The 27,911-nt window shown below is 38.2% G+C and overlaps 1 protein-coding gene across 3 annotated transcripts in view; it reads left to right on the top strand.

Annotated features, from left to right (window-relative positions):
* The window catches only part of CDKAL1 (CDK5 regulatory subunit associated protein 1 like 1), a 333,166-nt gene that overhangs the window by 208,434 nt on the left and 96,821 nt on the right, over nt 1–27,911 (top strand). For all 3 annotated transcript variants that reach the window (XM_058174902.1, XM_058174904.1, XM_058174903.1), the window contains exons 10-11: nt 3,907–4,073; nt 8,568–8,713. In XM_058174902.1, the coding sequence (XP_058030885.1) occupies nt 3,907–4,073; nt 8,568–8,713 (313 nt within the window). The remainder of the gene's footprint in view (nt 1–3,906; nt 4,074–8,567; nt 8,714–27,911) is intronic.

The following is a 27,911-nucleotide window of genomic DNA, read 5'->3' as shown; positions in this document are numbered from 1 at the left end:
GGAACGACTGGACCTCCAGGTACTCTCTAGGCGTCTTCTCCGGCGTTTCATCTCTCTCAGCTCCTCAGAAAATCAAGGAGCCAATTGAGATCTGTGCCGGGTCAGAGGCCGCAAAGGCACGACACGGTCCAAAGCCCCAGCCGCGGCCTGTTCCCAGGCCGCAACTAGTTCTTCAGTCGTGCCGTGGGCCAGATCCTCAGGAAACGGCCCAAGCTCCGTCAGGAACCTCTCGGGGTCCATCAGGCGCCTGGGATGGAACCAACGCATTGGTTCCGTCTCCCTACGGTGGTGAGCGGCGGTCTGAAAGTCTAGGTGGAGGAGAAAATGATCTGACCATGACACAGGTACCGTCACTAAACCCCCTAATACCAGATCATTAAACCACTGTCCAGAGATATAAATCAAGTCCAGTGTGGACCCTCCCATGTGTGTAGGGCCATCAGTTACTTGAATCAGGTCCAAGGCCGTCATGGAAGCCTGGAACTCCTGGACCACCGTCAATGACAAGCCGGCCGATGGCAGGTTGAAATCACCCATGACCAAAAGTCTGGGAATCTCAATCGCCACCCCGGCAAGCATCTCCAGTAGCTCAGGCAGGGCTGTAGTCACGCAGCAAGGAGCCAGGTACATGATCAACAGACCCATCTGATTCTTATGGCCCCACTTCATAAGGAGGGATTCACAGCCAGCTATCTGAGGCACAGTGGACTCTCTCGGCTCCAGACCTTCCCTCATCACAACCGCCACCCCTCCACCCCTACCCTGGGCCCTCGGTTGATGGAATGCTCAGAAACCCGGAGGGCACAGTTCAACCAGGGGCGCACCCCCTTCTGTGCCCAACCAGGTCTCCGTAATGCCCATAAAATCCACGGACTCCCCCTGAATAAGATCACAAATCAGGGGGGCCTTATTGACCACAGACCGGGCATTGCACAACATCAACCGGAGGCCCAAGCTCTGAGGATCCTGACCTTCCGGGGAATGGGTAAGGACTAAGGGGCCGGAGCACGTGATCGCTTTTAAACAGCGAGCACGTGCTCCCAGAAAATGATACGGCCCCTTGCTTCCGCCATATCTGCCCCTCCCACTTACCATACAGATGGAACCGCCCTCAACACCTGGAACGTGCCCCTCCCCCCCCGGACCAGATGTAAAAACACCGTGACAGACCCCAGGACTGGACATACCCTCCCCAACGGGTTTTTCCCCCCACCTGTCTCTTCCTTCCCCCCCTTTAAAAGACCCTTTTTAAAAAACCTATTTACAAATCCCCAAAGATTCTTCTTCATCGCATGCCACCTCCAGGTCCCAAGACCCCTCGTTAAGGCAGGCCCTCGATAACCCGGAGGGCCATTCCTGCGAGGCGGGGGAACCTCGCAGTCGAAGAAGTTCAGCAGGCGAGTATTTCATGCAGAAAATTATAAATAACAGCAGGAGAAAAAGGGGTTCCCTGGTCGCTAGATGTTATCGCGGCCTACGGATAAAGCCAGGACAGTCACGAACCAAGGCCAAAACGGCCGGTAGGGGCAACAATAAGATGGAAAATTCGGCTGATGGATTCCGCCGATTAATGCCGTCCATAATAAATGCAGCAAAAGTTTTTGCCCACCAATGTTGACCATGACTAGATCCGAGGACGTCCAAAATTGATGCCGTCAGTACCGGAAGCAGAAAAAAGTTTCTAGCCGCAGATGTCATACGATGTCATATACATATAGTGGGGGTTTCTTTATTGATTAGTTTGGTAATCTTATTTCTTTGGAATCCATTGGATGTTAGTACGTTGGTGAGAGTGTGTAGTTCGGTTTTTAGGTGTTGGTCGTCAGCTAAGCGTTTTGTTCTGGAGATGAGTGTCTTGGCTAAGGACACTCCTTAGTCTTAATCTGTGCTGGGTGGTGGCGTGAGAGTGCGTGCATATACATATACAGGGAATATGTATGTAATAAGAATATTCTATAACATTTGATATTGCATCCTGATGTCAGAGCAGTAAAGACAGTTATTCCTGTTGTTGTTAATTTACTGTTACAGCTGCTTCCTTGTTATGCAATTTAATTTTCAACTCACCAGGGGGCTAATGATCCTCACCTATGTAGATTTTGAACAAGGCTGTTATTTTCCATATCAATATTGTTTGTATTTCTATTCTGGGTGATTCTTTTTTACACTAATTTGGCATTCGCAAGGCAGCATACCATAACTCTCTTCATAGGTCAAAATGAGGAATGATTTGTTGGAAAAATTATAAATCTGAACCTTTCATTTGAAGCGCTCGGTATTTCCATGAATATTTCTAACGGGAAACAGTGGATAATGTCCACTTACACGATTTCCTAAATATTTTTGTATCCTGTTTTTTTAAAACTGTTCTGCCATCCTGTATAATGTATCTGGCAATATTATTGATTCAGATGGAGATAAGCACATTGTTTTCATCATGGCCAGATTCAAATGATCTTCTCTGGAATTATAAAGCCAGGAACAATAGGCTTCTAATAAAGTTCTGCTTCATGTTTCAGCAGATTATTTCTGCTTTGCTTTGAACCATAATTTGCTGCTACTTTGAATGTCAGCTTGTTTAGTGTTGGTCAGATATTTAGAATGACAAGGCAGGGTTTCATTCCACTCAGATACAACCCAGGAATGAATAATAAAATGATGATAATTCTTTAGAGACCATACAGTTCAGTCCCTGACATTTCCACATATTCTTTCCAGCGCTGTTGATTGGAAAAGAAGAGAATAAATCTTTCCCAATCTTCCCTGTGGCTGCCATTCACACAGAAGACTGTTATTTCATCTTTCCTTCATCTTCTCCAAAATAAACATGGCCTGCAGTTCCTCCTAATGCAGGATTTCCAGAACTCATTCCAATATATCAGTACCTTTCCTAAAATGTCTGAATACAGGTCTCTTGTACCGTATAATACAATAGAATTACATCCCCCTGTCATTTTCAAATTGAAAACTCTTAATACTGATTTTTTTATGTATAGAGTCACAATTAAAATAAGCTTGGAACTGAAATATTAGACACTTCAAGGTTGAACTCTAGTCTGGGTTTTGGTGGAAAGGATTTAACTGCATGTTTCTTTTTTTCTGTTTTTTTATTTGTCTTATTTTTATAACATTGCATTCAGAGGCAGCAGACAGAAATGACAAAATGTCTCGGAGTGATAACTTATTGGAAGAAATGTTTATTACCTTGCATGTACAAGAATTTTATTCATTTTATGATGCAGCTGAAATATTTGAGCTTCTTGCAGCTTCATTGAAAATATGTGTCAGTTGCTTGGAAGAAAAAGAAAACTTTACTCAAAATTACTCTGTCTGTAGGTGACATTGAATATCTTCGTAATTAACAAATTTTAATGGCCTTGTAAATATTATATAAAGATTCCATGTTGTAGCTGTAAATGATAATTGGATTAGTCAGCAAGTGGCTTGTTTTATCTCCAAGTACTTGGGACTTTTATAGGCTGTAACTAAACTATTAGTCAGCTCACTTTTAGCAGTTTGATCAGTGCAAAATACTACATGCTTAAGCAGTACTACTCAAAATGCTTAATAAGCCAGCAACTCCCCGAGATGGGAAAGAAGCTCTACTCATATTTAAGTTGCATTAGTAAGGCGCCTCACATTAGTCACTGGCTGTGAATGTTAATCACTTTCAAGCAATAATTCACAGCGTTGTTGTAGTACTGTGGTGCTCATAAAATGAACTCAGTAACCTACCACTACCCAGGGAATATGTCTCTTTCATTGCAATTGAATACCCAGCCTGGCTGCATAATAGTTAGGATTATGAAATAGTGCATTTTTAAAAAGGGTGAGCAGCTGGATAATAAAATAACAAGCTCCAAAGCAGGTTTGTTAATTATCTCTCTGTCTGTCTCTTGTTGACAGAAGGAGTATGCGAGATATGGCTGACCAGTGAAGATACCGGGGCTTATGGCAGAGACATTGGCACAGACCTCCCGACTCTCTTGTGGAAGCTAGTGGAAGTGATCCCTGAGGGAGCAATGCTAAGGCTCGGCATGACAAACCCGCCATATATTTTAGAGCATCTGGAGGTACGTTCACAAGCAAAGCCATTGCAGCGACTAAACAGCTTCCTTTGACATCATGCAGGGACTGACAGCTTGCGACTCTCTTTTGCAACCGCATTCATAATACGAAAATGCAAGGCAAGATGGGATCAGAAATTCCATAAGCAATGGGCAAGTTCATGAAGAAACAAAACCCAAAATGTTCAATGAGGCCCATTCTGGATGGAGCAATTCATAAACAAATTGTCAAGGAATATATCAAAAATGTAGGCCGCAGGGGATATAAATAATGCACATTTTCTCATCCTCCCCCTGAGCTGATGCCCTGGAGATGCGTGTTTGGATTACAAAACGCTATAAGTACCATTCAGCAAAGCTGAAGGCAGAAGATACTGCAAATTGTAGCCCATATAATACCACGCTAAAGGAAAGGCTGCTATGTAATACTTTCTTTTCCTCTTGTAGCTATAAGATTGTGTAATATTCTAGAACAGGGCTTTGAAACTCTCGGCCTGCGGGCCAGATGTGTCACACTCTGGCCGCGCCAGAGTTTAGCCCGGTTTAGCAAAGGGGAAGAAAGTCCTGATATGTCACATGGTGACAACGTGAGTTTGACACCCCTGTTCTAGAAGCTTCTCCAACTGAACTGTTGGCAGTTCTGAAATTCAGTACCCAATACCTATGTTATTTTTAGATGAAACATCACAGGTTAATAGGTAATATAACATACTTCAGAAGATTTTGCATAGTTTATTTATGCTGTTTTGAACTTCTTGGAGTACATTTTACCACAAGATGCATACCAGAATTAGTTAGTGGGATTATTTAAATCTGTATCAGACAACAGCAGCAGAAATACTGATATTTTTTTTGTTCTTAACTTTTTCTTTAGCATTTTTTACATGCAGAATGACTTTATTTGCATATTTATAAATATACATAGTATATTTATATGCTGCATAAAGACCAAGCAAAAGGAAAGGGGAAAACATAATGAGAATTTTCTGTTCTCATCCAAAAGAAGAATGAAGAAGGACTGAATCCCATTCTTATTCAGTTTTAGTGGCATTGTATAGACCTCACCAAATGGGGCTTCCGTCTCCTTGACTCTGGATCATAAAGCAATCTCGTTGTAGATATTAGTCCATTTCTGCATTAAAAGGCACTCGACATTCACCCAATTTTGATCTATAGGTTTTTTTTAAGGACATTCACTATTCTGTTGGAGAGAAAAACCAAGCAAGCAAGCCTCATTTTCCAAGATACAAATAGCTCTTTCTGAAAAGAATATTAACAGACACATCTGTTGGTGTGGCAATTATCTGAAAACAATACCTTCCAAAGAAAAACAGAAGTCAGATATAGCCTTAAGATACTCTTTGTTCAGTAAGCTGCAATTGGCTGAGGAGATGCAACATAGTAAGCCATAGAATATGGACAGGCAAGCTTTTATATATAACAGGAATCACTATTCTTTTTTTAAAAAAAATGTATCTCTAGGTAGCACATAAGCAGAGCAATAATACATCCCAAAAAAAAAGTATTTGGTCTTTTAAACATATTGCTTCAGATTTTATCAAGCTAATATTCAATTAGCCCAGCAGTTTGTCAAGTAGCTAGCAAATTCTTTAAGAATATAGATTGTTTTGTAGTCTTAATACCTTACTAACAAAGGGAAAGCACATGGGGGCACTCATACATTACCTATTGGCCATTTTTGAAACGGAACATTCTTTCTCTGGATGGTGTAACAGCTGACAGCCATATCTGGGGAAAACACACAGCTGCTTTAAAGAGTTGGTGACAAGCTTTGCTCCATCTCAACTGTCTGATGACTGAAAATCTTTCAAAGGGACCTAAGAGTAAAGGTAAAGCTGAGTACAGATTGGAGGAGTTTGTGGAAAGCTTAAATCTACACTTCATGTATAATGCATCATTTCATCGTCGTATTTGTCTTTTCAGGATACTTTAGCTTTATGAACTTAAGGAGGGAAGGCTTCCTTAGCTTTTCTTTTATAACATCAATAAGAGGCACTTGACATTTCAGGAGCAGGAGATGAATTCAGACCTTCTTGAAGCCTTTCTGTCATCCGGTCTTGTCAAAAATGCACACTTTTTGGATTTTAATAAATCTAAGCCCCATTAAGTTTCAGTAAAAGGGCTTTCATTCATTTCTATGTTGTTTTTAAATATTGTAACTGCTTTGTTCTTCTCAGGGTCAGGACATAGGGACATTTTCTTATCTACTAACATGTGCTTGTTAAAGTATATAAGCTTGGGGAAGATACTTAACATTAAACCAAACCTTGTTTTTTTTTTAAACATTTTGTTAAACGAAACAATATCTGGATTTGCATAACAAATTTATTCAAAACTTTTTTTAAAAAAAAAAATCCCACTCTGTTAACAAAATGTGTGAACCCATCTTGTGGCTGTGAGCTAGTGGGGCTTGCTTCTCTAATAACCCAAAGGTTTTCTGGAATGTTTTAGGAATTCTGTTCTTAATGCAACTTTTGATTTTGATCCTAAAGACAGCTAATAAAAAAAGTATAAGGTTCTAATAATAGAGTTGCCTTGAAGCCATTGTGAATAATCAAAAGTGCATTAGCACAATAAACATTTTTAAAAGGCTTAATTAATCATCATCAATATCTTGAATAGTTGAAAAGTGCTATTGGTATATTTGACTCTACTGATTGTATTGCTTTTCTTTCAGAAATCACTTGATTTCTATCATAGGCGTTTTCAGGTTTTTTTTGGGGTTTTTTTTGGTGTTTTTTTTTTTGCTATGTTTGCACCTTGTTTCTGAGTGTGGAGATGATATACAAAAGTCTGTATTTTAAAGAAGTTGTTCACACCTGCCAGTGCCTTTTTAAACGCTTAATTGCATATGATGAGATGCATAGGCCTCCATGTCACCTGTCAAGATGAGTCATGCTCAAAGTCTGCTATATGCCATCTGTGGGGTTTTTTTTTAAATCTTCCTTATTAATTCAGGTTATTCCAATGAAACCCTGACCATTGAGAAGCGTTTTGTATGCTGTGTATTTTTTTTTCCTTTGAAGAATGTGAAATGCCTTAGCTCTCCCTTTCTTTGATTCCTATCAGCTGAACATTTGTGATCTGTAGCTTCATTTGACCAGATAACTTTACAGATGGCTTCTCTAGACATGCCCTGACACAGAACCTAAAAATGGACTGTAGAACAACAGCTAATCTCTTCTTTCTTATTCTTGGTTCTTATGTAAAAATTCAATTATTTAGTAGTACTGTGGTAAAGTTGTTGGACACTATGCATTCTCTGTAATGCTTTTTTTCATTTTCCATACCAGTTTTTAAACGCTTTGGTCCAGTTTACACAAAACTAATTTTAAAACTTTATATTACTTTATATTATAAGCCAGGGTTGTCAAATTCATGTTGTCACAGTGGTATCACGTGCTGTATCGGGACTTTTCCCCCCTTTGCTAAACCGGGCATGGGCGTGGCCAGCGTGTAACACATCTGGCCCGTGGGCCAGGAGTTTGACAGCTCTGTTATAAGCCATAACAAGTTTGCATTTCACACTGTTCCAAAATTCATTTACCTTGGGGCTAAATGTTATGTGGGAGTCAGACCTGTATTTGCAGTTCCTTCATTCTTTAGTTAAGAATAATTAAATAGATAAGTCAGTGATAAAAATTCCATTTCCTGATATTCATATTGCATCCATTCATTTTAGAAGGCCTTCCATGCTGTTAATAAAAGCCTATTCTTTTAAGAACTTTCTACTCTTTTCCTTAGTTTCAATGGGGAAGTGTTATTGTCGAACGGTTTATTATAGTTCAGAATCAGATTTGTATCATGAGAATTTTATTTGCAAATTTGATTTTGTTTCATTTGTTCCTCTCCACGGAGCCATTGGCATCCTTTCATGAGTTGTTGGAAACCTCCACAACACTGTGTGTGTCACATGGTGCAGCAATTAGCTAGGAACTCCTGGCAATTTGGAAAGCACTCTAATATAAAAGGTTTTCATTTAAAAATTCCTTTGACAGTAAATAAGCAAACAAAGGCTACATCTTTTTATGTTCTATGCATCCTACATGCCACATTTATGCTGGCAGTCAATATGTACAGAAAGTGAAGTTTCTGACACAATGGGAGAGTTCTGTTCGGGAGGTCGCTGCTCGATAGACAGCAGACTCCTCTTCCCTCATCCTCCAGCCTCTGCTCCATACTCGCCCATCTATTTTTAACTAGTCATATTAATATATTTTCTTTGTTTATTTTATTGTTCTATTATTTTGTTTTATTGTTCTATCATTTTACTTCGCATCAGATTATCAATCTTCTAGTGAGCGAGGGGATACATTTTTATTGCAGATTAGATGACTGTGAGCATCTGGTGTCATCTTACTTGGCTGTCTTACTCAAAAATGTGTACATCACATGTTTTTTAATGCTGGAGATGTGTAGAACTAACAGTGTATTTACTAGTATGTAAAAATATTACTGATGTTATTTTCACGTCTCTAGGAAATGGCAAAAATTCTCAACCACCCAAGAGTCTACGCTTTTTTACATGTACCAGTTCAATCCGCTTCTGATACTGTATTGATGGACATGAAGAGAGAATATTGTGTGGCTGATTTCAAACATGTGGTGGATTTTCTTAAAACTAGGTAAGTCTAATATTTAAAAAGTTAAATAATTTGATAATATGAATTTTTAAAAGAAAATTGCTTTTTTTTTGCATCGTCGTGATTTGGCTATGGCTTAAATTGCTGGATATGAGATTTTGTTTCGAGTTGTTTATATTCTGGAATATATGATTTGATGGGGGTTTTTTTCCACTGAATTGTTAAATGCAGATTTTCAGAGTAGTTGATACAGAATGCAAAACACAAAAAAGTGCTGCTCCAGTCATGTATTTGGATAATGTTATTGAATGTTATTCCTAGTTTACGGTTTGCAATATGTGGATTTTATGTTAATCCTAGGAATTTTTATTAGCAAATTATAACGTTCAATAACTATATTTCAAAAAAATATCACAATAGTATATATTATTTTGTCATCATTTAAATGAACTTTGTTGTAAATTCCATTGGCAACATTCATGGAGAATTCCTTAAGTAAGAAGTACTAGCAGTAGGAAAACTTAGTTGGGCTGTAATCAGTGTGTTAAGTATTCTGAATAGAATTTTTACTGAAAATAAAGCTATATGATTTTGTGAGGATTGTCTGGCATATGATTATTTCCATTGCGTATAAAATATATGCTGGTATATGTAAATTATTTTACTAGTTGAAGGTTGATTCCATGTTATCTACGCAAGATCAGCTTTTGTGGTGACTCCCAAAAACTTACAGTAGATGGTTTGGAAATGTTAAATATTTATGAAATATAAAACTTTCTATTGTTGCTAAATGTTTATTAGCTGTTTACGATCTCCAGAATCAAACACAACTTGTCCACATTTTAAGAGCAAGAAACAGTATTGTTTTTGTTGTCGAGTTTCTCAGTCCAGGATAGGGCATTGCATCACAGATCACTTGATATCTCACTGCTTTGCTTGATTATCCAGCTTAACCTGAGGGAATGCTTACACATACACTTCTGCACAGTTGGCTTTATTGTATATCAGAATTTAGCCATATGCATCTATTAATTGACTCCTGTACTAAAGAGATACCATGGACTTTTAGCTATTTCAGGAGATTTAAATTCAAGGCTTCTCCTCCCATCTTTCTGAATTAAGAGATACTTTCCACTTGGTGGCCTTGAAGTTGGATGGTTATATCATACAAATCCAATGGAAGAGAATATCTGTAGCTCAGGGTTGAACTAAGGAGTACTTTCTTGTTGCTTGCATGTGTTTCATTACCCTAATAAGTAAAATCAGTGTGAGTGTGGGGTTTACTATATAGTGCAACTTTTTCCCTGTTTTTACAGTGTGAGTGTAGGGTTTACTATATATTGTAACTTTCCCTGAGAATTTTGCTTTGCCAAACCCATATTTCTATTGAAAATCTAACAGAAAAAAATCTCAGTCTTTGCCATAATGTAAATTGAGCTATATTAGTTGTATATTTAACATTGGTTTCTTGTTGGAATTATTGTACCAAGACTCTTAACGTTGTAATAAACCTTGCTAAAGTGTACCCTAAAGTTTGTGTTATTAGTTCAATTTTGGCCTCCCAGCCTCCTAGAAGAGCAATAGGCATGGTGAGACCATCTCAATTCACCTCAGCTCTAGTAGTATGCCAGCACAGTAGGGACAGAGAACTGGTATCATCTCACATCCTAAAGGTAAAGATAAAGGTTCCCCTCGCACATAGGTGCTAGTCGTTGCCGACTCTAGGGGGCGGTGCTCATCTCCGTTTCAAAGCCGAAGAGCCAGCGCTGTCCGAAGACGTCTCCGTGGTCATGTGGCCTGCATGACACAACACCAAAGGCACACAGAACGCTGTTACTTTCCCACCAAAGGTGGTCCCTATCTTTTCTACTTGCATTTTTACGTGCTTTCAAAACTGCTAGGTTGGCAGAAGCTGGGACAAGTAACGGGAGCTCACACAGCAGCACTAGGGATTCGAACCACTGAGCTGCCAACCTTTCGATCAACAAGCTCAACGTCCAAGCCCCTGAACCACCGTGTCCCTGTCTCACATCGCTAAAATGTTGCTAAAAGGCTCCCAGTGTGCCTGATCCATCCTCAGAAGGATGTTGCAGGAGGAAAATGGACCAGCTTGGAACCCAAATTGAGACAACAGCCTCTTTGGCTATGTGGCCCAGGGAAGGAGCAACTTGATGTCAAGAAGAGAAGACCATGGGGAGGACTTGGCTGGTGAGAGCATTAGAAGGAGAATTGTTCAGAGAATACAAGCAATGTCTTTGTCTAGTGCCAGTAAAGCAATACGGGAAGCGGAGGCTGCATTAAGAGCACATTCTTATTCCGGTTGCCTAGGCAAGGACAAGGTTCAACCCTTTCACAGGAGGCGATGCCGTCTTCTCTTGGCCAAGCTTGTTGGGGTTTGCTGAAAGATGTCACAGTCAGTTTCCCATCCTTGCCTGCCTTTCCTTTTTCTCAAAGTGGCCTTTTTCTCACAGTCCGAATAATGGCTGCAGAATCCACGGATTTCCTGAGTATAGCCTGGCTTGACTACTTTGCTGTTTTCTGTCCTTCCAGTTAAAGTGCTGCATGTAATAGGCTGAGAAAGAAAGGATGGACAAGATGACCAAGGAATCGCTGGGGAGGCAGGTGACAGAGAGATAAAGGTCCTGTAGAGCAAGCTAGTAAATTTTGTGAGTAACAAAAACTTGGATTGCTGCCAATATTCCAACAGGTAGCCTGTCTAAGCAGAGCGAGTATAACCATTTAACACCACCTACATTAGAGTAAATGCCTATATTGGTGTTTTTTGAAGCATATTTTGGTACATGGAGCTAAGTATTATCTAGAAAGGTGAGAACATGAAAAAAGTTAATGAAAGAGAATGAGTACCACACAAGTGTTTGGCTTATGCCTTTTAAAAAAAAACCTACAATGATTGAGAGAGAGAGAGGATTGTTCATTAATGCAATAACTTAAAGTAAGATGCTAAATACTCTAGTTTTTAATGTTTCAGAATCATTATTTTATTTAGTTGAAAACTGCACATTCTAAATGTCATAACATAAATGTTACAAACTTTGAAAGTTAACTTTTGTTACAACAGATTTGCTATCAAAAAATTTGGAAATGCTGAGCATATCCATAGATTGTAATATTATTCCGTTTTCGCTGCTTTTTACTCTGACAGTTTTCAAGCTTTATTAATATAATCAGTTTTATTTAAATAAGATGTTTTATTTAAAAATCAGCATGAGAAATTATTTCCAACATACAGTACAGAAACAGAACAAGCTCAGTCTATAAGAGCGAAAAATATTGGATATTGGAATCTACTGACATCTGTAAAGCTCATTTATTTTTATTTCTGTATTAGTAGGTCTTTTTTCTATGTGTCATCTGCTAAAAGCAGCCAAATATGACGTTCCTATATAACTATTCCCCAGTAGACATTCATCACAGACATTATGAAAGCAAAACATTGCAACGGATTCCTGCAGTTTCTCCCAGAAATAAATTATCTATGAATCTGTTCTTATGGACACATCTCTTGTTTCTCTTCCAAGCTGCAATGATGGATACAGGAGAGTAGGTACCTTAAGAACTCAGAGGGCCACTATCATTCAGGACAATATCATGTGCTTCTACATTATGTGCTTTCAGCTGAAAAAATTTGCATGAAACATTTATGAATAAAAATGCTTTTAGGTGAGTCTAATGCTAGACCAATGATTAAATAGCATTTGTCTGCTACTTTTAAACTGATTCAATCCATAACAATTGGAAATGTATTGAAACTTGGGGGGGTGGGGGATGCAACATAAGATTGCTCTCTTTTCTGAGAAACTAGCAGTTGCATGAAAGCCATTCTTAAGGGTTAAATATTGTAAAGATCCACTTCTAGGTTGGATGGAATAGAGCCACAAGTAGAACAAAATCTCAGCAATGGCTCAGCAATGGATTATTCCCTTGGTTTCTCCTCATTGATTGAAGAAAACACATTCTTGTCACAAGATGAAAATCCTCTTCTTCAGGCAACTGCCCTCAGAGCTTTTAAGTTCCCTAACCGAAGGAGAAAAAAGAAGGACTAGTAGCAAAATCCTAGCTGCAATGTATATGTGTAAGTCACTAAAAGTACTTTTTCCACACCTGCATTAAAACAGAAGTACAAATAAGTCTCTCTTTAAAAAAAAATTATGTCCCCATCCTGGATTGGTGGCACTTATAACAATAACCCAATACTGTTATTCTGCAGTAGAAAAAGGATGAAAATAGTAGTGTTTTGACATTAGGTTTCTCATTTAAATTATGTTACTAACTGATGCTACTTGTTTGTATAGTTTTCATATTTCATAGGCAGCATTTAAATGTTCATACCCTATCTTTAGATTGATTACAACTATTCTAAATTAATTCATTAATATACAGTGCACTGAAGGAAGATGCTTAGATCATCATAAATTATCATTTGAAGGCTTTTTCGTGCACAAAATCCTTCATGTTTTATAAAATTAAATCTTGGAATATGCAGTCTTTCAAACTCGGTGCTTTTGCTTAGAAACATTGCAGTCCAATTCACTTCCTGCTAATGCTCACAATCAGCATGTAAATAGTATTAGCAGAAGCAATTTTTGACAAACACCTTCAGATTAATTACAGTCCTTTTGCTGATCCTTCTTTATTTACAGATCACTGCCCCAATAGATCGTAATGCCTTTCAAATGAAGGATTTCTTAATGGATTTTTAAAATATGGCTCTTAGATGTCCATGCACTTACAGCAGTAACATTATCATTTCAAATGCTTGATGAAATTTTCCAAATCTCATATTTATTTAAATTTCTGCCTGAGTATGCAGAAAGGCATCAAGTGCCAGCCGAGAGGAAACGTGTTCCTATGCCCTGAATAACCATGCTTGCATTTAACGAAGCCTCCAGTCAAAGACACTTGCATCACTGGGCAATATCTATTAACATTTCTTTGCATCCTGTTATTATTGAACCGGGTTTGTGAACATTACAATTGGAGAGAGAACTTTATGAACCAGTTTGCCCTAACAGTATGAGAATTTATAAGATACAAAGTGCCAAATTATATACTGTAGGACAGCGGTCCCCACCTTTGTGGCTTGACAGCCCGGGGGGGGAGGGGAACCGGGCCGTGCTAGTGTCAGGCCGACGTGCACATGTGTGCATGTCTACGCAGCTTGACTTGCAGAAGTTGAGCTGCATATGCACATGTGTGCCAGCCTGCCACTAGCACAAGTTGAGCTGCGTGCATGTGCCCATCAGGCCACCACTCGCGGGGCCCGTTTTTGAATAAGCCATGGCCCAGTAGTGAACCACGGCCCAGGGGTTGGGGACCTGTGCTGTAGAACAACATTTTATATATAATATCTATGTCTGTTTGTATCTATCGGTGTATGTATGTGTATTCTTATTTTTAAAATTAAAATTCTAAAACCTGGTTTGCTGATATCAATCAACGAATCCTGGGATTGATGTCTAATCTCTTCCTGTCTTGCTCTTGTTTTCATTTCAGTAAAAATTGAATGGCTTTTAATCCACTAATTTATGAAGACTGACTAAAAAAAGTAAGGATTGAAATTTGAAAATCAGTTAATATTTTTGAAAAATCCAAAAGCATACACTTTAAGAGGCTGGCACGAGTGAGGCTAAAGACATAACCTGTTACCTACTCCAACAAAATATGTTGGATTTTAAAATATTTACCAAAACCGTTATTTTGGCAAAATGGCTGTCCCTTAAAAAATTGTCAAAAGTCAAATGAATTTTGACAATTGTCAAAAATTGAAAAAATTCAATTATTGAATTATTTTTTGGGGGGTGAGGAGATGGTAGTTGATTTTTTAAAAAATCACAGTGGCTTTGGTAAGTTGCTTGCAAAAGACTAGAACTTCCTTTGTGTTGACCCTAGAGACCATAGTATCATTATTTTAAAAGACCATTTTATTTACCCTACTTATCAGTGCAAAAATTGAAATTAAAGTATTCATTTTAAGTCAGGGGTCTCCAACCTTGGCAACTTTAAGACTTGTGGACTTCAACGCCCAGAGTTCCTCAGCCAGCTTTGCTCTGTGAGTTGAAGTCCACAAGTCTTAAAGTTGCCAAGGTTGGAGACCCCTGTTTTAAGTGACTGTCTTGCCTGTGAGGCCCTAAGCTGGCAAGGCCAGAAGTAAAGAGACTGAGGCAGGGGTGAAATCTAAAAATTTTCCCTACCGGTTCATGGGCATGGCTTATTTGGTAGGCGTGGCTTGGTGGTCAGATGACTGGGTGGGCGTGGCCAATAACAATAAATAATAAAAATAATAAACGAAGTATAAAAAACAATAAGAGGTACCAAAAACCAACTTTCACATTTTACACACACACAACACAACACAACTGACTCACACACAATGTAAAAGCAGCTGCACTTCACACTTCACACAGCCACAAAAAGCTCTAAAACTAACTTTCACACTTTACACACACACAACTCTCTCTCTCTCTCTCTCTCACACACACACACACACACAAAATGCCACATACAGCTTTCTGAGATTTTGTGTGTTTGTGTAGTTAGAGTGAAACACTACAGAAACACATCAAATCTCAGAAAGCTGCACAAATATTTTATTTTATTATTTTATTTTATTGTGGACTTCAAATCCCAGAATTCCTCAGCCAGCAAAGCCAGCCAGTTGATCACCGAGGAAATAGATTAGCTAAGCAATTGATTCTGTCTGGCTGAAAGTGAAACTGCTTTCGGGCAGGAAAAAGAGCCATGCGTTCATCAGTAATCAGGTAAGTGCCTTAGAATCTCTACTCTTGCTTGTAGAAAACATGTTTTCTACAAGTAAGAGTACAAGTAAGGTTCTGCTGATGAGGAACTCAGGTGAGATCGCCAGAGGAGACTTTAATTTTTTTAAAAAAAGTTTAAAGTCTCTGCCGATCTCAGCTGAGGGGCGGGATCCTCAAAGGCTTTTTTTTACTTTCAAAGGCATGTTTTGGCTGAAGCAAAACCGGCTTTTAAAAGTAAAAAAAAAACCCTCTGCTGATGGTGTGGCTCAGCAGAGGCAGGGGGGCAAGGCCAGGGATTTTTGCTACCAGTCCTCCAAACCAGCAGCCGTCATCGCTACTGGATCGCGCAAGCCGGTCCGATCCAGGAGCATTTCAACCCTGGACTGAGGTCAGGCAAGACTATTATCAAAATAGAGGGTGTCAGGATAGTGATCAGATGCTGATTTTTTTCAATCCAGAGACAACGAACACTCCAGTAAATAAAGGGATTTTAAACCTCATTATTATTAGTTCGAGCAAACAGATTTAAAAGTATAACATAAGAAGTCTATCTACCAATAAAATGTTATCCACATATCTTACAGGGTGACAAGAGGTCCTTGATATCCAATGATGGCTAATTTCCACAGAATCCACTGCTAAGTTCTGTACAAAATCTTTCAACAAGCAACAACTCCAAAGTTTTTATTAAAACCTGGAACCATGACTTCATTACTTCGCTATGGTCAGGAAATTGCAAGCCCTGATCTCAACTAGGTGGCACATGACTTTGGGGAGGGAAATTAAAAGTCTCAGGTTTTCATAGGGAGAAAAACTTGGAAGCTCCATGAAGATTGTCTTCCTTTTTTTTAATTCAGGAAACAAGAATGGAAAAACAAGCAGGTTAGCTAAGAACTAGACTTCTAGATCAGGGTTCTCCAACCTTGGCAACTTTAAGACTTGTGGACTTCAACTCCCAGAATTCCTCAGCCAGCAAAGCTGGCGGAGGAATTCTGGGAGTTGAAGTCCACAAGTCTTAAAGTTGCCAAGGTTGGAGAACTCTGATCTAGATGACCCAGGGCTGGTTCTTGCTGCCAGTGCATTTGGTGCCTCTTTCCAGTCTGGAATGGTTCCAATAATTCCAATAACTACTGATATACAGTCTTTAAATAACATTTTCAAGCCTGCTATGTATCCACTTAATTACCATGCTATCCAACCCACACTTTTGTAAGTGTGAGTTTGATAGCATGATAATTAAGTGGATGCAGCATGTCATGGACACTTTGTCAACAGCAGTGCTGAAGTCAAGCTATCTTATCCCTACAATGTTTTCATAATCTATCAAAGAAGTCGTTCAATGAAAAGGTGATTCGAGATTAACCTTGCAGGATTTGTCCTTGAGAAATAAATGCTGATGCAACTGCTCTCTAATAATTTGCAGAGTAGTGATTATTTACCCTCCTACCATGTATCCCCAAAAATAACACCTATTCCAAAAATAAGTCCTAGCATGATTTTTATGCTTGTGCCTAACGAAGCCCTAACCCAAAAATAAGCCCTAATTAAGAGCCTACACAGCTGGTCGCCCATCCTTTCCATATGGTTACTTGTGTTGCCACCAACACGAGGTGAAGTGAGGCAGGTAGATTGGATCTGCCACACGCGCCCTAAACCAGCTTACTTCAGGGCCCCTGCAGCCAGGCCATCGATACCCTGATAACTCCCTCATGGCAGCAGCACTGGCACCCATCTCCAGCAGGAGCCTAAGTGGCCACCAGCCCACTTCTTCTGCTTGCTTGCGGCCACAGCAGAACAGGAGGTCGAGTGACTCGCTGGTGCTATAGCCATGAAGCGAGGCATCTGTCTGAGTGTGGAGGCCTGGCTGTAGGGGCCTTGAGGTAAGCTGATGGTGGGCGCATGTGGCAGATCCACATCCCACCTCACCTCATGGCCGTGGCACCGGTGGATCACTTGGCTTCCTGATCCCTTGCAGATGTGAGCAACCAGAAGAAGTGAGCCTTCCATACATAGAAAAAAAATATAACATCCACCAAAAATAACCTCTAGTGCTTATTTTGGACCACAAAAAAATATAAGATCATGTCGTCTTTTCAGATAAACATGGGTAGATAAGGCAGGGGCAAAAAGCATTCGCCCCCCTAGCCATACCCTTGGGCTCAGAATCTATTGGCAATATTTATTTTGCTCTCCGAATACATGGACAACTAACCCTAACTCTACAAGGATATTTCCAAATGAGATTTCCCCATACATTTTACAGCAAACTCAAAAAGCATGAACTCTCCTAACCATACCAATGGACACTAAATCCATTGGCTATGTCCATTTTGCTCTCAAAATTCATGAAGACCTAACCGTAAGTGGATTTACTACAATGGAATTTTCCCATGTATTTTGCCAGGAAACGTAGATAAGGCAAACTCAGAAAGACTGCACCCTCCTAACCATATCCATTGGCTCGGAATCCCTTGGCGATGTCCATTACGCTCTCTGAATTCATGTAGACCTAACCCTAACAAAAAACGATTTTTTCCTCCAATGGGATGTGCCTATGTTTTTTGCCAGAAAACCAAAATAAGGCAGTCTCAAGACATAGAATATTTGGGAAAACCCCATTGGAGTAAAATCCACTTGATGTTTGGCTTAGGTCTGCCTGAATTGGGAGAGCGAAGTGGACTTCACCAATGGATTCAGAGCAAGGGCATGGTTAGGAGGGTGCATTCTTTTTGTGTTTGCCTTATGTACGTTTCCTGGCAAAATTCATGGGAAAATACCTTTGGGGGAAAATCCACTTAGGGTTAGGATTAGGTCTCCATGAATTCAGACAGCAAAATGGACATCGCCAATGGATTCGGAGCCCATTGGTATAGTTAGGAGGGTGCATGGTTTATGAGTTTGCCTTATGTAAGTTTCCTGGAAAAATACATGGGAAAATCCCATTCGGGAAAAATCCATTTAGGATTAGGGTTAAGTCTCCATGAATTCAGAGAGTGAAATGGACATTGCCAATGGATTCGGAGCCCATTGGTATGGTTAGGAGGATGCATCATTTTTGAGACTGCCTTATTTTGATTTTCAGGCAAAATACATGGGAAAAATCCATTTAGGATTTTAGGGTTAGGTCTCCATGAATTTGGAGAGCAAAATGAACATCGCCAATAGATTCAGAGCCCATTGGCAATGTCCATTTTGCTTGCTGAATTCGTGGAGACCTAACCCTAAGTGGATTTTACCCCAATGGGATTTTCCCTTGTATTTTGCCAGAAAACGTACATGTACATATTGTGAAATACCTCTTTCTAATATTTTGCCGCGTTTGGGTTTTTTTTTTTCATAGCCTGCCTTTTCTCTGAGAGTTCAAAACAATTTTGTTAATAAGAGGTCTCCTTTATTATTAACTCTGCCCTTGTGAAGTAAATTTAGCTGAGAGAAAGAGTGATTGGCTGAAAGTTACTCAGTAGACCCTAGCTTAGGCAGGACTTGAACATGATTGAACATGGCACTTAGATCTCATTTCTAAAGATCTAAGTGCCAGAGCCCACTGTAACAACATTGCCAAAAAGACACTAAGAGTTGTTAACCTAATCTTGCATAGCTTCTTCTCTGGTAATATCGTACTACTAACTAGAACATACAAAATATTTGCTAGACCAATTCTTGAATACAGCTCATCTGTCTGGAACCCGCACTGCATAAATACAATCGAGAGAATCCAACAATATTTCACAAGAAGCGTCCTCCACTCCTCTGCTCGCAATAAAATATTTATGCCACCAGACTCCAAATTTTGGGCTTAGACAACTTAGAACTATGCCGACTTCAGTCTGACCTAAGTATAGTACATAAAATTATCTACCACAATGTCCTACCTGTCAATGACTACTTCAGCTTCAACCACAACAATATACGAGCAACTAATAGATACAAACTCAAGGTAAACCGCTCCAAACTCGATTGCAAAAAATATGACTTCAGTAACAGAGTGATCAATGAGTGACCAATCAATGAGTGATCAATGAGTGATCAATCAATCAATCAATGATCAGAGTGATCACTACCTTACTCTGTAGTTTCTTCTCCAAACCCCCAAAACTTTAAGCTTAAACTGTCTACTGTTGACCTCACCCCATTCCTAAGAGGTCTGTAAGGGGTATGCATAAGTGCACCTGCATGCCTACTGTCCCTGTCCTAATATTCCTTTTTACTTTCTCTTTTCATGTATCCAAATTATGTTTATACTTTTACCTGTTATCTTATATATGATTGACAAATAAATAAATGATTCTTCCTGATTCATATTCATTAATCTAGCCATTACGCATGATACGTTACTTTAGCGGAAACTATTCAGATTAAAAATAGAAATGCAGTGGTATCAATTGTAGCATTTCCATTTTAGCAAAATTCAATTAATAGTGGCTCAGTCTTTATAAGAAGAAAGTGGAAACATTTCAGTGGCCATTGATCCACCCCTGATGTCAAAGAGCAGAGCGTGAAAGATTTTAAAGAGATTCTTCCCTCTACTCTGCAGGCTGAGAACAACTAGCTTATTTAGAACCCAAATGAAGGCAAATGTGTAATATAAAACATCATAAGATAAACATGACTGGCTTTAGGTATTCCACTTGTGGCTCTCATTGATCTCTTAATTGCTAATCCTAAATTCTGCAGTATTCCTCTCTTAAGATTTTAACTTCAAAGCATACAATTGATGAATTTAAGCCTGTAATTTAAAAAAATGCATTTTTTAAATTTAGAGGCCAGCCATTTAAATTTGTAAAAGAATAACACTTTTTGCTGGTTCTTCATTTGTTGGTGAATTCTGACCTTAAAAAATCTTTCTATTTGGGTTGCTTCCCAGGGTGGTCATAAAGTTCCAATGTTTTGATCACTAGATTGTAACAGGAACTCTGTGAAGTAGTAGGGCAGCTTTATCCACGTGACTTCTTCAGTTTTCGAGTTAACTTGGGACATAAATCTTCTGTTGACAACTGCCTGGGTTAGCCAGTTGAGTAATCACTAGAAAACTGCCATATCTGTCTGGTTCAAGATTTGTAATACTCCTTCTTCTTTGAACTTACATTAAGAACACCTATCTGTTTATGTATTAATTCTAAAGCATTCAGATATCCATGGCTTCATTCCATTTATTTCAATCATTTACAGTTTATATCTAAAAGATAATTATTTTAATACCATGGGATATACAGAATATAGAATAGAATAGAATAGAACACAAGAGTTGGAAGGGACCTTGGAGGTCTTCTAGTCCAACCTCCTGCTTAGACAGGAAACCCTTTACCATTTCAGACAAATGGTTAGCCAATCTCTTCTTAAAAACCTCCACTGTTGGAGCATTTATAACTTCTGGAGGCAAGTTGTTCCATTGATTAATTGTTCTAAATTAAATAAATGTACTTTGTTTAGATTTTGCATGCAAGTCATTCTTGGTCAAGGAGTATCTGCATAATATATTTCAATTTCTTCTTCCCATCTATTCATAAAAGTAATCTAATAAATAGCAGTTACCTTTTGTGATAGAAATGTAAGTTTTCCTTAAAGTACCAGAGATAATTATTCTGATTAAAAAAAAGTATCTACAAAGTATTACTAACTTGTTGAACATATCCAAAATCGGTTTGAAAAACCATGGATTTCCTTAAAAGCTTATCAGTGATTTCTCAGTGAAAGGTTAGAGCAATAATAGGTATTCGGTGGGGCAAGGTCAGCAGTTTGGTTTCTTCAAACTCTTTTGGATTTCATCTCCCACCAGCAAATAGCAGGAATGGTGAAAATAGTATCACAAATCATCTGAAGGACACCATCTTGCTTGCAATTGCTTTTGCTGTGAAAAATATTAGATATGTACAAGATTGCATCCTAAATCCATGATAATGGTTAAGGCTAGAAACTGGGAGACTGTGAGTTCTAGTCCCTCCTTAACCATGAAAGACAGTTGGGTCTATTCTCTCATCCCAACTCACCTCACAAGGTTGTTGAAGTAGGGGAAATAGGAGAATGGTGTGTTGGATATGTTTATTGCTTATTTTTAAAACTAATAAAGGATATAAATAAATAAACTTGGCCAGAATTACCGTAGGAAAATGTGTAGGAGCTTCTAAGTATACAGATTAATCTGGAAAATACTTGCTAAATGTAGACTATTTAAGAGTTATTCAGTATATTTATTAATAATATTAGTGAATTTCATAAAAAAGAAGAAAAAATGTGGTTAAAAAATCTCATCCCTGATGAGATGGGCAGTGCATAACTTTAATTTTAAAAAACGAATAAAGATTGGCTTAGTGACAGATTTACGTGGAATATTTGCTCATTCCTTTGAGTGAATAGGTAAATGAATAAAGGTATTATGTTCTCCGTGAAATGAAAATGAAATCTCCATGGTCATGTGGCTGGCATGACTCAACACCAAAGGCGCACGGAACGCTGTTACCTTCCCACCAAAGGTGGTCCTTATTTTTTCTACTTGCATTTTTACGTGCTTTCGAAACTGCTAGGTTGACAGAAGCTGGGACAAGTAACGGGAACTCATCCCGTTACACGGCAGCACTAGGGATTCGAACCGCTGAGCTGCCGACCTTTCGATCGACAAGCTCAACGTCCTAGCCCCTGAGCCACCGCGTCCCTGTCAAATAAATATTAAAAGGCTACAAATCTACAGAGGAAATAAAGCAATATTTTTATTTAAATATTATTGCTGTTGTGTTTTAATAGATATATCAATTAAACAGATGAAGAATAGAATTTTAGGAGATATTCCAGACATAGTTCATAGTAACTGAAAAAATAGACTACTCCTTAAGTTGTTCTACAATCTACAAAACATAAATAAATATACAATGTAAAAAGGGCAAAACCTTTCCGACTTTTCTGTAGAAATGCCTTGTGTATTTCCTTATATCCACATGTTATTATGATGCAATTTGGGAGACTGTCGATGAATAGCTTGACAGGTTATAATACCTAATACATTAACCTTTTGGGCTCAGCGTGTCAAATTTTCAGAAAATGCCTAACTTGACAGTGCTGACGTGTCACACACACACACACACCCCAACTAAAGGCAAACAATTCTTTACACATTGATTTATTTTAAATATATAAAGTTTAACTATGTGTGGTGCTATGTATTGTATCAAGAAATGTAAAAACAATTACAGAAATGTAATATGGGTCAAACAAACTCATTTTGGAGACTGAACAAAGGCACATCCTCTCGCATGACTTCAAGAAGCCGCAAGGGGGCTCCCCCTATTCTTGCGCAGCCTCCAAAATTCACACAAGAATGGGGAGGGTGCTTTTGAGAATTGTTGGGTGTTGGTAAAGACTGACATCACCCAAAATGGGGCATGTCACCTTTGACACCCGAAATATCACATGTCATAGGTTTAGCATCACCTAATAACAAATCAGAGAACAATGAAAGGTTTAGAACAAATGTTGCTACCTTAACCATCTTTCATTAGCATGGCTGAGGCACTTGGACAAACACTAAATTAAATGTAGTTAGTATTCTTATTCTTTTTCAATCATTTTCTTTGTTTTTATATTAAAAATTACAAGTCACTAACCTCTTTTGAAGCTTTTGGAGGATACACCCATAGAGAATTACGTGTGGCTACATAGCCAGCTTTGATTTAAAAGAAATAAAATTTTCTCTCTACCATACCTCAAACCACATTATTTATTCCTCTAATTTCTTCATAAGCTTTAATATACTTACTGTGTTTATATTCTTCATAATGAATGTTCAATAATTTTGCACATTTGCAATGTATCCAAACTATTGTTTATATGTTTATAGTGATATATTCTTGAGTATTTATTGATGTCATAAGAAAATCAAGAGATACAACTCAACCAGTAAAAAAAATGTAAATATTTATGTTAGCACTCATAGAAAATAAATATTCTACTAATCCTATGAATCTTTTATTACTAATGAGGTAGTGGCATTTCATTTCAGAAAACCAAAGATTTTCTAACAAATTGCTTGAAGTTAAAATATTTACTTCAATATTTATGGGAGATTGATGGAAGAATAATGTAACTTATGATACTTATTATCACATCAAAAATGTAATCAAGATTAGAGATTTGAAGGAGTTGCCCTTACAAAGTGCATTGACTTTTGATTGAAAGTCAGCAGAATGTAATAGAGCAGGAATGTGCCATCATTGTGAACTATATCTGGTATGCAAACAGGCACAATGGGACATTATGTTTAAAAAAAATATCTAACAAGAGTAATAGATTCATATATTTATTAATACCCTCTGAAATCACAAAACCGTAACTCGCTTTTGAATTATTCCAAATGGTTCATGGATTAAAAGTTACTTTTTTTTTTAAAGAGGTGGCCATGTTGCTTTTTAATGTGCTTGGCAGAAACACCATCTGCAATTTATTATCATCTTAACACAGGGATGGGGATGGGATTCCAATCACCCAGGTTTACTGGTTTGGAGCATGTTCAGACAAAACTCTGAAGAGGATAAGCAGCTCGTAGTTATTTCACTCAGCCTCTAGCATTCATTGAACATTTGTAACAAATAAACCCAAAGCAAAGAAAACTGTTGTTATCCTTTGAGACTGAGAAATGAATTTTGGATGACATCCTGGGTGTGAATGAATAGAAGCCACATTGAATAGATAGGTGTAGGTGTTCTTCCATCCTGAATGACATTTCACATGGACAGTTACGCATGCAGAAATTTTCTAACAATTCAATTTAAAGAGCATATGCACCAAGACAAATTCCTTGGGTGTCCAATCCCTTGGCCAATAAAAATTCTATTCTATTCTATAAGATAATGCTTGGAAATTTGCCTTTTTAGGTGATGTTAGCCTATATCTTATGGATAATTCTCACAGTATTGCCACTGTTGACACTGCCATCCAAGAAGATGATAGCAATAAGCTTCATAGAATCAAAGTTCATGGAAATGTGAGCAAAATCTCTAGGGCAGGGATGTCAAACTCAATTTCATTGAGGGCCGCATCAGGGCTGTGGTTGATCTTGGGGGAGGGGGAGAGTATGGCTGACTTGTTGGGTATGGCCAGCTTGACCCCACTCACTGGATACAGCTGACCGGGTGGACGTGCCCAGCTTGACATCATTCCCCAAACTGCTGGCATGTTTCCTCTTCTCATTGGGTAGACTGGGCCAAAACGATGCTGGCCCAATATTTCCTCTTCACATTGGGTGGGCCAGATCAAAGCCATGTGGGCCATGTTTCCTCTTCGCATTGAGTAGACCAGGCTGAAGCGACACAGGTAGACCAGGCCAAAGCATTGTGGGCTGGGCCCTTACATTTTCCAGGATGGTCCCACAGGCCGGATCCAACCACATCGTGGGCCAGATCCAGTCCACGGGCCTTGTGTTTGACATCCCTGCTCTAGGGGAACAAAAGGTGGATGTAATGAGTAGACTCAGTGGAAACAGATTTTTTTTTTTTTGCATAAAGTTTTTTTTATTTTATAAGGTATAAAATCAAGGAAACAGAATTCTGATCGAGTGTTGGAAAGATGAAATGGAATGGAAGTTTAGGGTGGCTAGAATGACAGAATTCTTGAATATGGCTTTTGAAGTGGCTGTAATCCTTAAGCAACAAGCCTTTCCACTGGTACTTTTTATTTTATGTTTTTCTTTTATGTTGTTGTGGGGTTTTTTTGGTGTTGTTGTTTTTTTTGCAGATCCCAGTGTGGCTTTCATTGACTTTGTATATTTCAGTATGCTGGCTAAAATAAATCTCCAGATTTTCATTCCTCCAGTGATTGTGCCCAAAGCTTTTAGAGTATGTTGTCTGATTTAATTTTTCCAAGCAGCATTCACTCTGCTGCTGTCTTAGTAACATGTTTCAAAACATTGACTGATTTGTGAAGTAATCACGAATGTAGTGAAGCGTGAAAAAGAAGTATTCCACTGGCATAAACAATATAAAAGGTAAATTCATGCCTTAAGGCAAGAGGTTTTTATTCAGTTTATAGTGTTTGAAGTTAAATTGCTTCTGGCCTGTGTAATTACTGATAAACTAATTCTCATGTTTTCCAGTCTCAACCCTTTTTTCTTGTCCTAAGTCTGCTGAAGAGTATTTCTCAAGAGGCAATCTCTGGACTTGGAAAAGTGTTGGTTTATTCATGATGATAACCATTTTCAGAAGCAATATGTAAGTTATTTAACTACAGTCTGATTAGGCAACCCAGCGAAACATAGCTGGGCCTAATTCTTTCCCTCCCTTTTTTTTTTCACCATGTGTCTGCTCAGTTGAAGGACCTGATAAGCTTTCTGCCCCAGATTTTTCTATGGCAGGAAGCTTGCTGGCTTAGCCACCCTTTGTTGCTACAGTGGTCTTTTTATGAGTTGGGATTGCAATTTGTTTTTAGAAAAAATGAACTCCTAGAGCTATAAATAGCAAGGACCACATTTTCAGAGAAATAATGCTGCATGCAGGGCCACAAAAATGGGTGAAAAATGCATTTTTGACAATGACCTTGAAAACTAAAAAATTGCACCGCGTCATCACTGTCATTATTAAACAATAAGATCTGGATGATTTCATTCCGGCTTTATCTGAGTATCTAAGCCATAATATGTCAGTTTCAAATTTGCATGCAGGTCCGTGGAATCCTTGAATATATTAATACTTCCTTATGTGTATATATGTGTGTGTAGAGGGGGAGGGACTGTTAACATCTAGCAACATCTGTGAGCTCTCGTATTGCATGTTAACATTAAATGGAATTACAATAGAAATACTGTATGGTGTGAAGATATCTTTCACAGTAATGTCGCTTGTAAAAAGAAATGTGTTTTCAATTTGTAATGATGAGCCACATCACTACTGAGTGTAGACTACTGAGCAGTATTTCTATGGCAATACCGTGCTTCCCCGAAAATAAGACCCTGTCTTATATTTTTTTGTACCCTGAAACAAGTGCTGGGCCTTATTGCCCGATTGGGCTTAACTATTAGGGGATGTCTTATTTTGGGGGTAACAGGGTATTTCTGTAGCAGTCTTCCCAACCTAGACATTCTCCCAATGGGGGAATTCCCAGAAAACCTGTTATTGAAAATTCTGGAAGTTGACACACAGACTTTTTCCTCACGCATGAATAGGATATACTTGGTTTTATTAGCAATCTGCAGGGAAAGGGCCTTTAGTAGTTCTTGTAGCATTGATTGATTATGTGTCATCAAATCGTTTTTAACTCCATCACAATCAAAGACAAGGGTTAAAGCAAGCTGTGGTTCAGCAATATCCGAAAGGGCATTTTTTTTTACCCCCGAATGAAACATCTAAAGTAAATTCAGTATTCTTCCTGAGTATCCCATTCTATAAATCTGTGATTAGAATATAGTTGTGATCTTTTCTCAGTGGCCATTATGTTAAACTATGGAGAATATCATTCTTCCATATATAAAATCTTACCAATGTAGTAAATTGTAGCAGCCAAAAAAAGGCAGTTTAAGATAGGTAAGATTGCCTCTTAATAAAGAATAATAAGCAACATCTTATTATATCCAAAAACCTTTAATTCTAAATGTGGAGAGGTAGTAGAGTTGACAGTTTTCAGTTATCATGAAGCAAATGTTAAACTAGTTCTCATGATTATTTCCTGGATGCGATCCTTAATAAATGGAAACCTTAGTTTTTATAATAACCTTTGGTAATGTGAGCCTTGATCCATTAAGATGCCATTCATTTGTGATGCATCCCCAAATCCCCTTTTTATGCATTTTCAATCAACACATGCTTGCTCTGAATTTATGCCTGTGCATAGAAGGAGATGTAATTTAAACACATCTGTTCAAATATGCATTTCAGATAAACTTGGTGCTGGTTCTCATAATGTGGCTGAGGTTTTGACGTGTATTATATCCCCAAAGTACACACCAGATGGTATTTATTAGAGATTTAATGGAAATGAAGTTTCAGGATGTTGAGCTTTTGTCATAAGTCTCTCATTTTAAAGTCATAAAACAATAATGATCTAAAATTATCAATCTTTAATGAAGTTTTGTACACGGTTTCATTTTTATGGGAAGAATATACTGTGTAAAGATAAGTAAGTTTGCATGGAAGGAGGAGGGTTCAAAAATAAAGTTATTCCTTGAGTGAAATCAATGACAAAATGTAGACGCAGAGGAAAAAAATGGTTGTGTCTGTTTGGTACTTTTCAGAACCTGGGCTACATGGAAATGTTAAAAATATGTTTGCTTTTTATCAGCATTCATATAATATAAACGTTTGTACTATACTTTGTATTAATATAGAATTTTGTTATTTTTTTATATGTGAAAATTAAACACATTATGATAAATTGTTTTCTCATTGTTTTCCAATGAGAAAAACAAACCTGTTAGAAAATACCAGTTTGTGGTATCATTTCCTTCCCAAATTTAGTTTTGGATAAAATTTGGTCATTTTTTTTTATTG

This window comes from Ahaetulla prasina, chromosome 3, assembly GCF_028640845.1.
Source record: "Ahaetulla prasina isolate Xishuangbanna chromosome 3, ASM2864084v1, whole genome shotgun sequence".
Taxonomy (NCBI): Eukaryota; Metazoa; Chordata; class Lepidosauria; order Squamata; family Colubridae; genus Ahaetulla; species Ahaetulla prasina.
This window is presented reverse-complemented; position numbering and strand designations above follow the sequence as displayed.